This window comes from Cuculus canorus, chromosome 15 (genome assembly GCF_017976375.1).
Source record: "Cuculus canorus isolate bCucCan1 chromosome 15, bCucCan1.pri, whole genome shotgun sequence".
NCBI lineage: Eukaryota > Metazoa > Chordata > Aves > Cuculiformes > Cuculidae > Cuculus > Cuculus canorus.
This window is the reverse complement of record NC_071415.1, coordinates 11,032,647-11,045,910: the sequence shown is the minus strand read 5'-3', so window position 1 is coordinate 11,045,910 and position 13,264 is coordinate 11,032,647. Positions and strand designations below refer to the sequence as shown.

Here is a 13,264-nt window from a genome sequence, read left to right as displayed (position 1 = left end):
CACAGGCTTCCCTGCCTAGCACCACATTCTTTTCTCCAGCATGTAATGGCCCAGAGGAGGAATAAACTGAGCCTTGCTGGAGCAGCCTGCAGAGTAGCTGTGCATGCCATGGCCTCGTGACAGAGAGGCATCAGGAACAGTTGTGAAAGGCTCAGCCTCAGTTTTTTGGGAGGCTGGTTGCCTGGAACAGCAAGTGAAATGGGAAGAAAGGAGAGTAAAACATCCTGCAAATTGCGAACTAATAGAAGGCTTTGTCTGCCACGCTCTGGAGCATGACAATCAGCCAGGGACTCCTGCGCCCAGCAGCTCTGCACCAGCCCATCGCTTGCCCTCTCCCTGTGCCCACCTCTCCCCATCCAAACTGCTCTCAGCCCTCCGCATTCTGTTGCTCTGTGGTTTCTCCTTCACCACCACTATATTTTCTGTTCTTTGTGTCTCAACACATTTTTCCATAGCAATCAGTGGCTGCTTCAGGGAGAGCTGACAGCAGGAGAGGAGACTTGTGGACCAGCTCCCCATTTCTCCATTGCCATCATCTCTTCTTGCCTCCTGGCATAATTTCTGCCCTGCTCCCACAGCTCCCTCCCTCCCCAGGAGCTGCCATTGCCTCCTCCTCACCCCATTTCCCCAAGACCCTACGTTAGAAGCCCCATTTGGGCCCTGCTCCAACCTGTTTCACCTCCCCTGTTGCAGACCGGTGATTCCAGTAACTCGTCCGCCCAGCCTGGTGTCTGCACCTCCAGCCCTGCCAGGCTCTTAGAGCACCCAGGGCAGCCAGGAGGGAGGCTGGGGAAATGAAGGGCAGAAACCAGCAGGCCCACCCTGAATACAGCATGATGCTGGAGCAGGATAAGGCCAGGCAGAGGATAAAAGAGCCAATGGATCCTGTTCCCGGCCTTTCATCTGTGAGCATGACACATCATAGCCATTAGCTCTTCAAAGAGAGGCAGGTTGGAGGAGCCTTGAGAAGCCTAAGCGCCTGTGAGCAATGCTCCAAGGTCTTGTCTACCTGAGCTGGCAATACTCAGCATCACCTGGCTTTGCTCTCCCTGGTCCCTGTCAGCCTTGGTCCTCTTTCTCCTTCCTTACTCAGCAGCAGCTCCAGCTCCTGGGGGCTCACAGGCTTTGCTGAGCCCAACGAGGTCTCAGCTCCCGGCACAGCTTTGAAGGTTCCCATTGTGACCACTTCTTTTTGTGAAACCAGAGAACTTGATCCAAAGAAAGCTGAAGCTTCACAGAAGGTTCAGAAGCCCAGAGGATGGGAACAGAGCCAAGAATCCACACAAACCTCCCTCCTGGCACAAGGCAGGGCTAGAGGCAGGTACCTGCACTGCCCACAGCAAGTCCTGGAGCTGTGGGTGGCACTTACTGTGCAAGAGCTTTCTCCCTCCCCACACCCTTTTCCCAGCCCCACCCCTGCCCAGTGGCCTTGCTCTCCAAAATCAGTTTTTTCCATTTCACAAGACTTCCTCTTGCTTTCACCTGAACACTACTCCACCCAGCAAGCAGTCTGCCAGAGAAGAGTCTCCCAGCCCAAATCCAGGCCTCTCTCCCAGGGCAGGACAAGCTCAAGTACCTGGTGCAGGGAGAAGAAAACACCACCCCCATAGGCCATGGAAGGCTGCAAACCAGCCCAAGGAGCCTTAGCTAAGGGAGCAAACCAGCCACTTTAGACAGTGTTGATGCCACCACCATCCTGCTTAGCTTTCCTCAGGATAAGCTGGTCGTTACAGTGCTGCCACAACACACGCAACAGAGCATTTCAGAAGGTAGTTGGCTCCCCCCCACACACCCAGATCCCTCAGCAGCCCTGTAACTTAATACACACAGCAGCAGTATCTGCACAGGCTCAGTGCAGGGCAGCCTCAGCAAGTGGTGGGTTTGGCAGGCTCAGCTCTCCCCAACTATCACCATGAGCCACCTGGGCTTGCGCATCGCCCAGCCAGCAGCACCAGCGCCCACCTCAGACCGATAGCCAAGCTGCAGGGCCTGGCAAGACCAGATCAGAGGACACGGCAACAGTCAAGAAGCAGTAGAAGAGAAAGAAAATTAACATCGACAGCAGTCAAGCCTCTATGGTGTGCACTTTTATTTGAACTGGTCTTAAGTCAGTGTACAGGTAGCCCCATTCTCCCCCACATACTGGCACCGCTTCTAGACCCTGGGGGGGCTCTAAAGCCTTCATTCACATCCATCACTGGGGAACAGCCCACTTGCTTGACAAATCCAAGAGAAAGGATCAAGTGTGTTTTGTTTTTAAGGCGGAAAGATACAAAAAGACACTTGTTGGGTTACATAATTTACAGACAAGCAATTATAACCTAACACCAGTAACTGGCATCGGCTCCCTCCGAGCTGGGCTGCTACCTTCACAGAGGCGAATAACTTCCTGTAACAATGCATTATAACAATATTTGGAATGACTATTAAAAAAAGAAACAAATGTACAATCAAAGTCCTCAGATGCATTGTAGAACTTTGGGGGCATTCGCTCCAACATGTTTCATTTTAAGACTGCTGACACCTTCACCGTTCCAGTTTTTTAATCCTGAGTCAAGCGCCAAAAAAAAACAAATAAAGCCATGCCAATCTCATCTTGTTTTATGCGCATTTATGGGTTTCAATTCGTCACAAGGGTGTGGGTGTTGGTAACAGTCCGGTTTAGAAGCATTTGCGGTGGACAATGGAGGGTCCAGATTCATCGTACTCCTGCTTGCTGATCCACATCTGCTGGAAGGTGGACAGGGAGGCCAGGATGGAGCCTCCGATCCAGACAGAGTACTTGCGCTCTGGTGGGGCAATGATCTGTAGGAAAGAGGAGGAATCAGTCAGATGCTTAGTGTCATACTACACTCACCGCCCACACATAGCCTGGCAAGGCAGAGCTGCCTATTCCCTTATCTACCCTTAGCCAAAACACCATCAAGTTCCAACGGACTTAAGATACAACCTCACACACCCACCTCCCTCCTCCTTTTGTAGCCAGTATTTATGTTAATCCCATTATTCATACGGTTGGGTGGGTGCCATCTCATCCAGAGCAAGGCCATTAAGGCTGCACCACGTGCTGAAGTACAGTTTCCACCTTCTCTAGTCAGTGTGTATCTTACATCACCTCCTCCCACTCTGCGTTTCAGCATTAACAAGGGTGTCACGAGGTTTCCCGGGCTCCATCCTACCTTGATTTTCATTGTGCTGGGTGCCAGGGCTGTGATCTCCTTCTGCATCCTGTCAGCAATGCCAGGGTACATTGTGGTACCACCAGACAGCACTGTGTTGGCATACAGGTCCTTACGGATATCCACATCACACTTCATGATGGAGTTGAAGGTAGTTTCATGGATACCACAGGACTCCATACCTGTGAGAAAGAAGCAGTCTCAAGTCAGCAAGGGCTCAGACACAGCCAAGGAAGCTTAAGGAGCTACTACAGGCACATCCAGGAGACTAGCAGCCCCTTCACTGTGTAGGCACTACACAATGCCATAGTTCCAACAGGCTCAACACCCAGCTCAGTCCCAAGTCCCTCAAACAGCTTTGAGCTGTGTAGAAAGAGCAGATGACTGGTGGGATAGGACACGCCTTACCACCGACCAGCAATAACACAGTAAATGGCTGCCACATTCTCTTTATCACCCTTTATAGACGGTAACATTGAGGGGAACAAAGAGCTGAACTTACCCAAGAAAGATGGCTGGAAGAGGGCCTCGGGGCACCTGAACCTCTCGTTGCCAATGGTAATGACCTGGCCATCTGGGAGTTCGTAGCTCTTCTCCAGGGAAGAGCTAGAGGCAGCTGTGGCCATCTCCTGCTCAAAATCCAGGGCAACGTAGCACAGCTTTTCCTTGATGTCACGCACAATTTCTCTCTCTGCTGTGGTGGTGAAGCTGTAGCCTCTCTCTGTCAGGATCTTCATAAGGTAGTCTGTCAGGTCACGGCCAGCCAGATCCAGACGGAGGATGGCATGGGGGAGGGCGTAGCCTTCATAGATGGGCACAGTGTGGGTAACACCATCACCAGAGTCCATCACAATACCAGTGGTACGACCAGAGGCATACAGGGACAACACAGCCTGGATGGCTACATACATGGCTGGGGTGTTGAAGGTCTCGAACATGATCTAGGGTGAAAAAAGAAGGGGTTGAGTCAACAGCAGAAACCAGAGTTTCTTGCTACAGGTCTATGCAAAGTCCATGCAAGTGTGTTTTCACTTTGGCCCCTAGATAAGTCTTCCTCTCCATTCCCCTTCAAAGTCCATGCTTATCTTGCCTAGTCTCCACCCACACCTGCCAGGTCAGTCCCATCCACATCACAGCAAGTAAAAACACAAATGCCCATTAAACTACAGTACAGTCACTCAAGGTTGGTAAATAGATTAGTGTCTAGTCAGAAACAGCAGTTAGACAAGTTGCTAGTTCAGTCTCAGAGAAAGCCAGCTTAGAAGAGCAAACAAAACCTGTCAAGGTCCAGCAAAGAGGAGACTCAGGTCAGGAAAGGAAAACCCTGCAAAGATGGCAAAAAGGGAGAATAGTGATGAAGGAGAGGACAACATGGAAGATGAAAGCAGGCCTGCAGCAACATCTGCTGTAGTTCCAAGGTCCAGAGTTTTACATACCTGTGTCATCTTCTCTCTGTTGGCTTTGGGGTTCAGGGGAGCCTCTGTGAGCAGCACAGGGTGCTCCTCAGGAGCTACTCTCAGCTCATTGTAGAAAGTGTGGTGCCAGATCTTCTCCATGTCATCCCAGTTGGTGACAATACCGTGTTCAATGGGGTACTTCAGGGTCAGGATACCTCTTTTGCTCTGGGCTTCATCACCAACATAGCTGTCTTTCTGGCCCATACCAACCATCACACCCTGCACAACAAAGAACAAGTTGTAAGTACAGCTGAAGGGACAGCCCTGCTGTGTAGATAACCTGCTTTTCCCAAAGCTACTTCTCCAATTACTGTCCCCACTTAATCAAGAAAGGCATTCAGCCAACCGCTCCAACACAAGCGAGCCTGGCAGGAGGCTGCGTTCCCCACCAGAGGCTGCAGTGCAGAAGTCTCTTCTGTTATAAAGCCAAATCAAGGGCTTCTTGAAACTCAACACCTCTGGCAGAAACTCTTCCCACCACAAACTCCCCTCTTTTGGCCAATAACGGGCACCCCAACCACCTACCTGATGTCTGGGGCGACCGACGATGGATGGGAAGACAGCGCGGGGAGCATCATCCCCAGCGAAGCCAGCCTTGCACATACCAGAACCATTGTCGACAACAAGCGCGGCGATATCGTCATCCATGGCTGGGGCTGCAGAACGAGAGGACAGAGACAGACATCAGCATCACCGGCCCCGCTCCAGCCATCAAGGGAAGGCAATGCAGGGTCTTCCCACCCATTTCCTTCCTGGCGGCGGCTCCGCTTCGCCCCGCGCCCGCTAGAGGGGGCGGCACCGCCCGCCCCGCGCCTGCGGGACAAAGGAACTCCCTGCGCCCTCCTGCTTCGTGACCATAAAAGGCAATGGATGGAGCGCGTGCAGGGGGGACGCGGGCAGCCCAGCCCCGGCCCCACCCCGGCCGCCTCGGAGGCTGGGCGAGCTCTAGCCACCTCGCCCCAGCAGCCTGGCGGGGCCCCTTGCAAAGAGCATCAGCTGGGCGAGCTCTAGCCACCCCGCCCCAGCAGCCTCGGAGCGTCCCTGCGAGGAGTCATGGTTGGGCGAGCTCTAGCCACCCCGCCCGAGCAGCCTCAGAAGGCTCCTGCAAGAGACCTACGGCTGGGCGAGCTTTAGCCACCCCGCCCGAGCAGCCTCGGCGCGTTCCCACAAGCAGCCACAACTAAGCAAGCGGTAGCCACCTCCCTCAAGCAGCCTCAAAGCGCCCCCGAATGGAGTCACGGCTGGGCGAGCCCCAGCCACCTCCACCTCGCCCGAGCAGCCTTGGAGCGTCCCCGAATGGAGCCAAGGCTGGGCGAGCTCCAGCCACTTCACCCAAGCTGTAGACCGGGCTCAGCCCCACCAAGCCACAACATCACGGGTGGGATTAAAGCCAGACTCCTTATGCAATCGTCGCCCGCCCCAAGAGAGCGAGCTCAGCTCCCGCACCCCCGGCAGCACCCGTTTAATCCGCTGGCAAGGGAGGGGGCGGCGGCAGCTGCCGGCACACGTGCCAGCCCCGCATGGAGCAGCCCGGGAAGCGTAGCCGGCGTCCGGGGCGGGCAGGCTGCCTCCACAAGGGGGCTCTTCCCCTTCTTCCCCCCCTCCCCGCCCCTTGCATGCAGCTTTTGTTCCTATGCAGCACCCTGGGGAGGGGGTGCCGCTCCCCTTCCCCTGCCAAAGAAAAGCCACTTGCATGTGCTTGTGGAAGGGGGACACCGCCCGCCTCCCCCCCCCCCCCGAGCTCCCACCAGAGAGGAGGGGGCAGCGCGGAGCAGACAAAGCCCCACTCCCCCTCCTCGCGACACAATAGCCGAGCTGCCTACAATCCTCTTAGGAGGCAGATTAACCTCAGGAGCAGCGCAGGGGGAGGGTGTGCAAGCAGACCGCTACCAAACCCTCCTCCACCCCGAAACCAACGCAGCGCACAGTCCATGAACCCACCTTTTCCCCCAACAACAACAGCAAACAAAGGGCGCCCCGCGACCAGCCACACCACTTCCCCAACAAGCTTAACCGAATCGCTATTAAGAACAGGACGGGTTTGACCCCTGGTGTCTGGCTCACCTCGGGGGCAGCGGCGCGGCTGGAACGGCGGAGGAGGCGGGAGCGGCGGTGCACACGCGGGAAGGGCAGCAGAGCTCGCGGCTCCCGCCCGCCGCCCGCCCCGCCTTATATGGGGCCGCCGCCGCCGCCGCCTCGCCATAAAAGGAAACTTTCGGAGCGCGCGCTTCTGATTGGCCGCGTGCTGCCCCGCCCCGCCTCGCACCGCCCCGCCCCGCCCGGCGCGCGCGGCAGCGCCCCCCCTCCCCCGCCCTGCAAAGGGAGAATATACTGGGGGGCGGGGGGCCAGTCCCCCCCATAGAGTCCTGCTGTGCCTCGCTGGGGAGTGAGGCTTCCTGCCCTTCCCCCCCTCTCCTGGGATCGCGGTGCTTCGCCCCAACCCCGGGGGGAGCTCAGAGACCCTCACACAAAGCCCCTCGGCTGGGGGAGGCGGGGATTGTTCCCCCCCCGGGCTGGTCAGGATCCCCCCGGCAGGGGAAGGGGGCGACCAGGGGACAGCGAGGTGCGGGGTCCCCCGGGGGGGCTCCTGCCTGCAGTGCTGCCAGCGCCCTGGGTGAGGAGGGGGTTGCCAGCATCCCGGGCACAGGGCACACCAGGAGTCCTGAGGGTCCCAGGGACCCATGTCTGCACCCCTGAAAATGGGGCACACCAGGAACCTTGGGGGTCTCAGGGACCCTCGCCTGCATCCCTGGGGATGGGGCACATCGGGAGTCTTGGTGGTCCCAAGACCCCATGTCTGCACCCCCAGGAATGGGGCACACCAGGAACCCTGGGGGTTGTAGGGACCCTTGCCTGCACACTGGGAACCCTGGGGGTCCCAAGGACCCTTACCTGTGTCCCTGGGGATGGGGCACACCAGGAGCCCTAGGAATCCCAGGACCCCAAGTCTGCACCTCCAGGAATGGGGCACACTAGCAACCCTGGGGGTCGCAGGGACCCTTGCCTGCACCTCCAGGCGTGGGGCACACCAGGAACCCTGGGGGTCACAGGGACTCTTGCCTGCACACCAGGAACCCTGGGGCTTCCACAACCTCATGCCTGCACTCCCTGGCACGGGGCATACCAGGAACCCTGGGGGTCTCCAGGACCCTTGCCTGCACCCCGGACATGGGGCACACACCAGGGACCCGGGGGGTTGTGGCCAGAGTGGGATGCAGGGCCAATGCAGATGCCTGATCTCAGCAGGCAGTGTGACACGGCTCCTGCCAGCCCACTGCCAGGCCTTTGGCCCTTGAACCTTCTCAAGAACGTTGTGGCCACCTCCAGGCACCATTAAAGGCCATGTCCCTATGGTGGCAGTGATACTTGGAAGAAGGAAATGCTCCACCAGCTGTGACTCAGGCACTGAGTCAAGTGGGGGGCCCTGGTGCCCACTCCCCATCCCGCCCTGGGCTGGCGGGGGTCACTGTGGGAACAGTGATTTGGTTAAATTTGAGCAATATTTGTGTCTTTCCCCTTTGATCCAAAGCTTGCTGGAGGAGATGTGGCTGCTCCTGCCGGAGCGGCATTTCTGCAATTCCTGCTTTGGCTGTTCCGATCAAATACTGGTTGGGAATAAAGGTGAGGGCAGTGTCTGCGGAGCAGCAGGCAGCGGTGACAAGAGGGGTTTGCATCTCCAGAGCGTTGTGCGAACATGGGCTGATTAATCAAGTTAATTAAGCAGCCCTGTAAGTAAAGTAGCAGCAGCCACTCGCAATCTGTTGCTGGCTGCAAGCACACAGACTTGTGAGGACCTTGTGTGTTTAATCTCAGTGATTTGAAAACAGCAAAGACAGGAAAAAATTGAAATCTTGGGGGAAAAAAAAACCTAAAAAATGCCTTTTCTCCATGGGACACTCCTTGCTGAGCATTGTGGGAAGGAGGCTGGGGGAACTGGCCCTACCATCAGGGTCTTGAAGCCCACGTCAATGAGCTCTTTGTCACCTGGAAGCCACAGAGATCACAGTGAGGATGAGGATGTGGCCTGGAGGATGGGGCTCCTTCCCTCAACCACCAGCTGCTCTCCCCACCATGGGGTCTGGCTGAGGGGGGAACCAGGCATTATCCCTTCACCCCCACAACATTGCTCCCTGCTGTGGGACAAACAAAGAACAGCAGGAAGAACCTGTAAAAGCTTGCTGAGATGGAGATTTACAGTTACCTGGGAGTGGCTGGGAGACTGGGGGAGATAGGACATCAGGGATGGTTGGGAAGACAATGGTTTTCTATGGGACAGCATCCCCTTCTCCAAGAGGCACCTTGTCCAGGAGCTTGTGGAGGTGCCCCCAAACCCAGCACCATGGCTGCTCCCAGGTGGGTTCTTCAGGAGGCATGGTGTGAAGATGAGAGACAGGAGACCTGTGGGCTCTACTGGGCCATCCTAGGACCATGCCTCATGCCTTAGGGCAGAAGTGGCCATGTCTCATTCCTTCCAGGCTGGAGATGGCCATGGTGATGGAGCAGAGATACTCTAGCACACAGAACTGCTCCCATGGGAAGCCGTTGGTGGAAGGAGACCCAGCCTGGGCAAGCTGGGGTTTCTGCAGGTTCATGCCGGAGCAGAGCTGCTTTTGCATGGTCGTTTCCCTGCCACCTCAGATGGATCCTGCAAGCTTTCTGTATTGCAGCTTCCCTTGCAGTAAAATGGGAGTCATCGCTGTTAATTACCTACCTCACAGGGAATTAATTAATGTTTGCTCTCCACTTTGAAAAGGCTGATTATTAATTAGAAGATTATACGTCAAATAAGGGGAGCCACAAGGCATGGGTATGGCTAATGGCCCTTGCAGGTGTAAAGTGTGGTCCAGGAATATGCTGATAAGGGGTCTGCAGTAAACAGAAGTGGGGAAAAGTCCTACAATAGCATTGAGGTGATGGGTTTGGGATGGGCAACATCAACGGGAGGTCAGGATCCGGTGAGGAGGCTACCACGGCTTATAGAGATTTTGGTTAGCTGGAGGGGGTGAGCATTAGAAGGATAGGATGCTCCACTCCACTGCATTCTGGTGAGCTGGTTGGGTGGAGCGGGGCTGGGGAGCCACGGGTGCAAGATAGTCCTTTAGTCGGGGAGGAGAACTACTAGGCAATTAGCGTCTCTTGATTATTGGACTGAATCAGAAAGCAATCAATCTGCCAGCATCCGGCACACAGTAACACCAGCCCTGCGTCTCCTGGCTTTGGGAGGCAGTGGGATTTGGCCTTGGTGGGGATGGCAGGATGTGGTCCGAGGCACACAGCTGGGTGCCACCGCTTCCTCCCAGCCTTTGATAGCAAAGCCACCAGCCAGTCACCGTGTTCACCAGCCAGATCATGCATGGTGTGACGGACCAAGCTGGCTCCACTGGCCATGGCTTAGAGCTCTCCCCCCATCTGCTCCTGGGGTGTTGCAAGAGCAGAGAGGAAAGAAAGGGGAACTGAGCAAAGAGGTCCCCAGCCATCGTGTTACCCTTGAGCAGACATAGCAAGCTCACAAGTTTTGCTGTTTTGCTTTACTTCTCTCTGCTTGTCCTTGTTGCTCGACTGGCCTCATCTCTGGACAAAACTATCCAGGGGAGGATCCTTCTGGCCTTCACTGGCTGATACAGCCAGGCTTGAATTTCTGCAGTGTGGGACAACACATGAGCTCTCCTTTCCACTCACTTCTTCCAGCCCTTCCACTAGAGCAGCCACACAGGGATGATGTCTACTGCACATTTAGGGAGAGGAAGATCCAAGGGGGGAAATAATCCCAGCAGTTTTGGGGGGTGGCTTGAACTCCTGCATATCCCTTTCAGCTCCTTCGTTGCTGCCCTTGCCATGCACTCGGGCCTCCGCTCTCTCCCTCTTCCTGTCATGACAATGAGAAAAAAAGGTGGAAATTTCTGAAACCAGCCCAGTCGCTTTAAAACATTGTCCCATAAAAATCACGGAGTTTTTTTCAGAGCACTGCCTTTTCCCCTCCCTTCTTGCTCCCTAAGGGGAAGAGGGAAAGGCACTTGCCACATCCCTATTAAGCAGGCACAGGGGCCATCCCAGTGCCTTCCTCTTTGTCAATTCAGTCCTTTCAGCATCAGCTCCAACAGGAATTTGCAGGAGGTAAAATCTAAGCAAGAACACCAGGCCCATCTTCCCACTTGAAAGTGTTTGGGGGCCTCAGCGCAGGCTTCAACTCTCCCTTTACGGGGATTTGTTCAGCATTAAAACCTGAACAAAACAGCCCCTGACATTTTCTTGACTCCTCGCACTGCATTCTCGATGCAAGCTCATCTCCAATGAGCTGCAGACTCTCCTCTCCCCCTTTAAGCATCACTCCCTACTCTCGTACGTCCCTCCCTGAAGTTCCTTGTCCTTCATATTGATCCTCAAGCTCTCTCTGATCAGTGCCTTTTGCAAAGAGAGATGCAAGCCTTTCCCTCTGCAGTCCTCCATGTGCAAGGGACCACTCTCCCCTGATCTGCTGCATCCACATGGATGGGCCAACAGCGCACCAAGCATCTCTTCTGTCCATGACAAAGGTAAATTATGATATTGTATCACAATGGAAAATTGTATTAGTTTATCGCTTTCTGTCTTTGGGCCACTGATAGTCAATTGATAGTGTTGCTGGGGCTGTTGGAAAGGACACAGCCCTACCCACGTAGCAGAGGACATGTGCCTGATTTGCAGCGTGATGTCGCAGGTAACAGGAGTTTGCTGGAGGGGTTGAGGCCTTGAGCTGTGGTTTTTTTTCCACACATTTCCCCAGCCACGCCTGTCCTCACTGCCTCCAGCCCCATCTCTGTGCTCCTGTGCCTTCCGTAGCCCCCTCGTTGCACAGCCCTGAGCTGATCCCTGCGCCAACATTTTCAGATCATGATGCTGGCCCCAGGGTCCCCCACCCATGCAGGCAGTGCCATGCTGGCAGCAGGAGACTGATGCTTCATTCCTAGCCTTGCAGGCAGCTGATGAAGCAGCTGGACACCACACCAGCAGGGGAACCAGTAGTGCCTGGGATGGGCACCCTCTGCCCAGCTCCATCCTGGCCCCCAGCAGCCACCCTGCCCTCCATCCTCCCTAGGCTGAGCTGTCTCTGTCGGAGCAGAGCAAAGCCTTCCCTTCCCCCACTGGTTAAATGTGCTGCTGGTGTTGTCTTGGTTGACCTTGACAGCGAGAGCTGGTGAGGCCCAAGCGTTGAATTGTTTTCACCCCAATGTCATTGCTAGCGCAGCACAATTACACAGGCACAGCCAGACCCCCAGGGCGATGCCGGCGGGGCTCCCAGACTCAGCCCTCCTGGCTACCCTGTGCACCTTTGGAACCCACTTCTCCCATGGTGATGGGACAGGTAGAAGCTGAGCCCTACGCTGGCCTCTTCCTCCAGGCAAAGAGCTTCCTGGCAGTGATGGAGGGCAGTGGAGCAGTCCTGCCCCTCCACCCAAGCCCAGCTTCAGCTTTAGGGGATATTTCCTCCAGCTAAAAACAGAAGGGGAAGAGAAAAAGCTGATACTCCTGGGTCTTTCTCTGCAAGTCTCAGCCCTCTGGCCCGGCTCACCCCACCCGCATTGCCTCCCAAATGCCCCTCCGTGGTGTCGCAGCCCTGGGGAGGGCTTCCCTGCAAGCGTACTCCCCAGGGTTGGGTTACCTGTCCTGCCAAAAGGCTTCTACACATTAGACAGTGCTGTTCCGAGCAGTATGGTGGATTTTCAACTGCTTCTTAATTACTTTGAGAATTGATTTTTCTCGGTTGCTGACAATACAGGCAGGGAAGCAGCTGGATGAGGTTTTCTGCTCATACCGTACCTAGGAAATGAAACAGATCCTGGGCTACCCAAGCACGCTGGGAAATCTGCTTTGATCTCTGCTGGGCTAATGGCACTTTCCATCTGCGGCCTTCAAGCCTTTGGCAGAGGTGACCTATCCCACCTCGGAGAGGGAGGGAAGAGCACTGCCTTTGCTTTCGGTGTGGGAAACTGAGGAGCAGAGAGTGGGGATGCCCGGTGCCCCCAGTTGGGATGGCTCTCTCACCCATGCCAGGGGTTCAGGGGTGTAATCCCAGTTTATCTCCGGCAACAGGGGACACGTTGGCCCAATGTATAAATGAAAGAGAGGGGTCTGAGACAACTGTGCAGTGCTGCTGTGGCTGGGACAGCCCTGAGCACCCACAGCTGGGGACCCTCAACCCTTCGGTAGTCCCAGACCCACTCACAGCTCCTCCGCCTGCGGGCACAGGGATGCTTATTGGATGGTGGGGTTTGTTCATTCCTAGAAGGAGGGATGTGGAGGCGCAGGTCCCAGCCCTATCCCTGCCTGGGCTGGTCCCCAGCTCTGTTTGCGCAGCCGGTGCTGAGCCCTGACGCAACTGGCTCGCCCCAGGCTGGGAGTTGATGATGGAGGAGTGGGACCTGCTGTTATCAATGTCCCGTCCACTCCCCATTCTCCTCTGGGTTAAAATAAACCCTCAGGGGTGATTCAGCCTGTATGGAGCACTCAACCCTTTCACAAGAGCCACTAGAAATGAAAGTCAGCTGCTCTCCATCTCCCCAGCCCCCTCACTCCCTGCTGGGGAGCGGGTGTAGGGAATGAGGACCAGGAGGTTGTCACCTGGTGCCAGGCAGAGCAGGCTTTTTTCTG

At 55.8% G+C, this 13,264-nt stretch overlaps 1 protein-coding gene across 1 annotated transcript; it reads right to left on the bottom strand.

The window, feature by feature from the left end:
• Window positions 1-2,061: 2,061 nt before the first annotated feature.
• ACTB (actin beta) lies at window positions 2,062-6,825 on the bottom strand. Its single transcript, XM_054080353.1, has 6 exons — window positions 6,701-6,825; window positions 5,162-5,292; window positions 4,616-4,855; window positions 3,682-4,120; window positions 3,180-3,361; window positions 2,062-2,805 (listed from the first exon to the last, which is right to left on the bottom strand). Exons 2-6 carry the CDS (start codon window positions 5,282-5,284, stop codon window positions 2,662-2,664), a joined length of 1,128 nt encoding a protein of 375 aa, XP_053936328.1. The 5' UTR covers window positions 5,285-5,292; window positions 6,701-6,825; the 3' UTR covers window positions 2,062-2,661.
• Window positions 6,826-13,264: the final 6,439 nt, after the last annotated feature.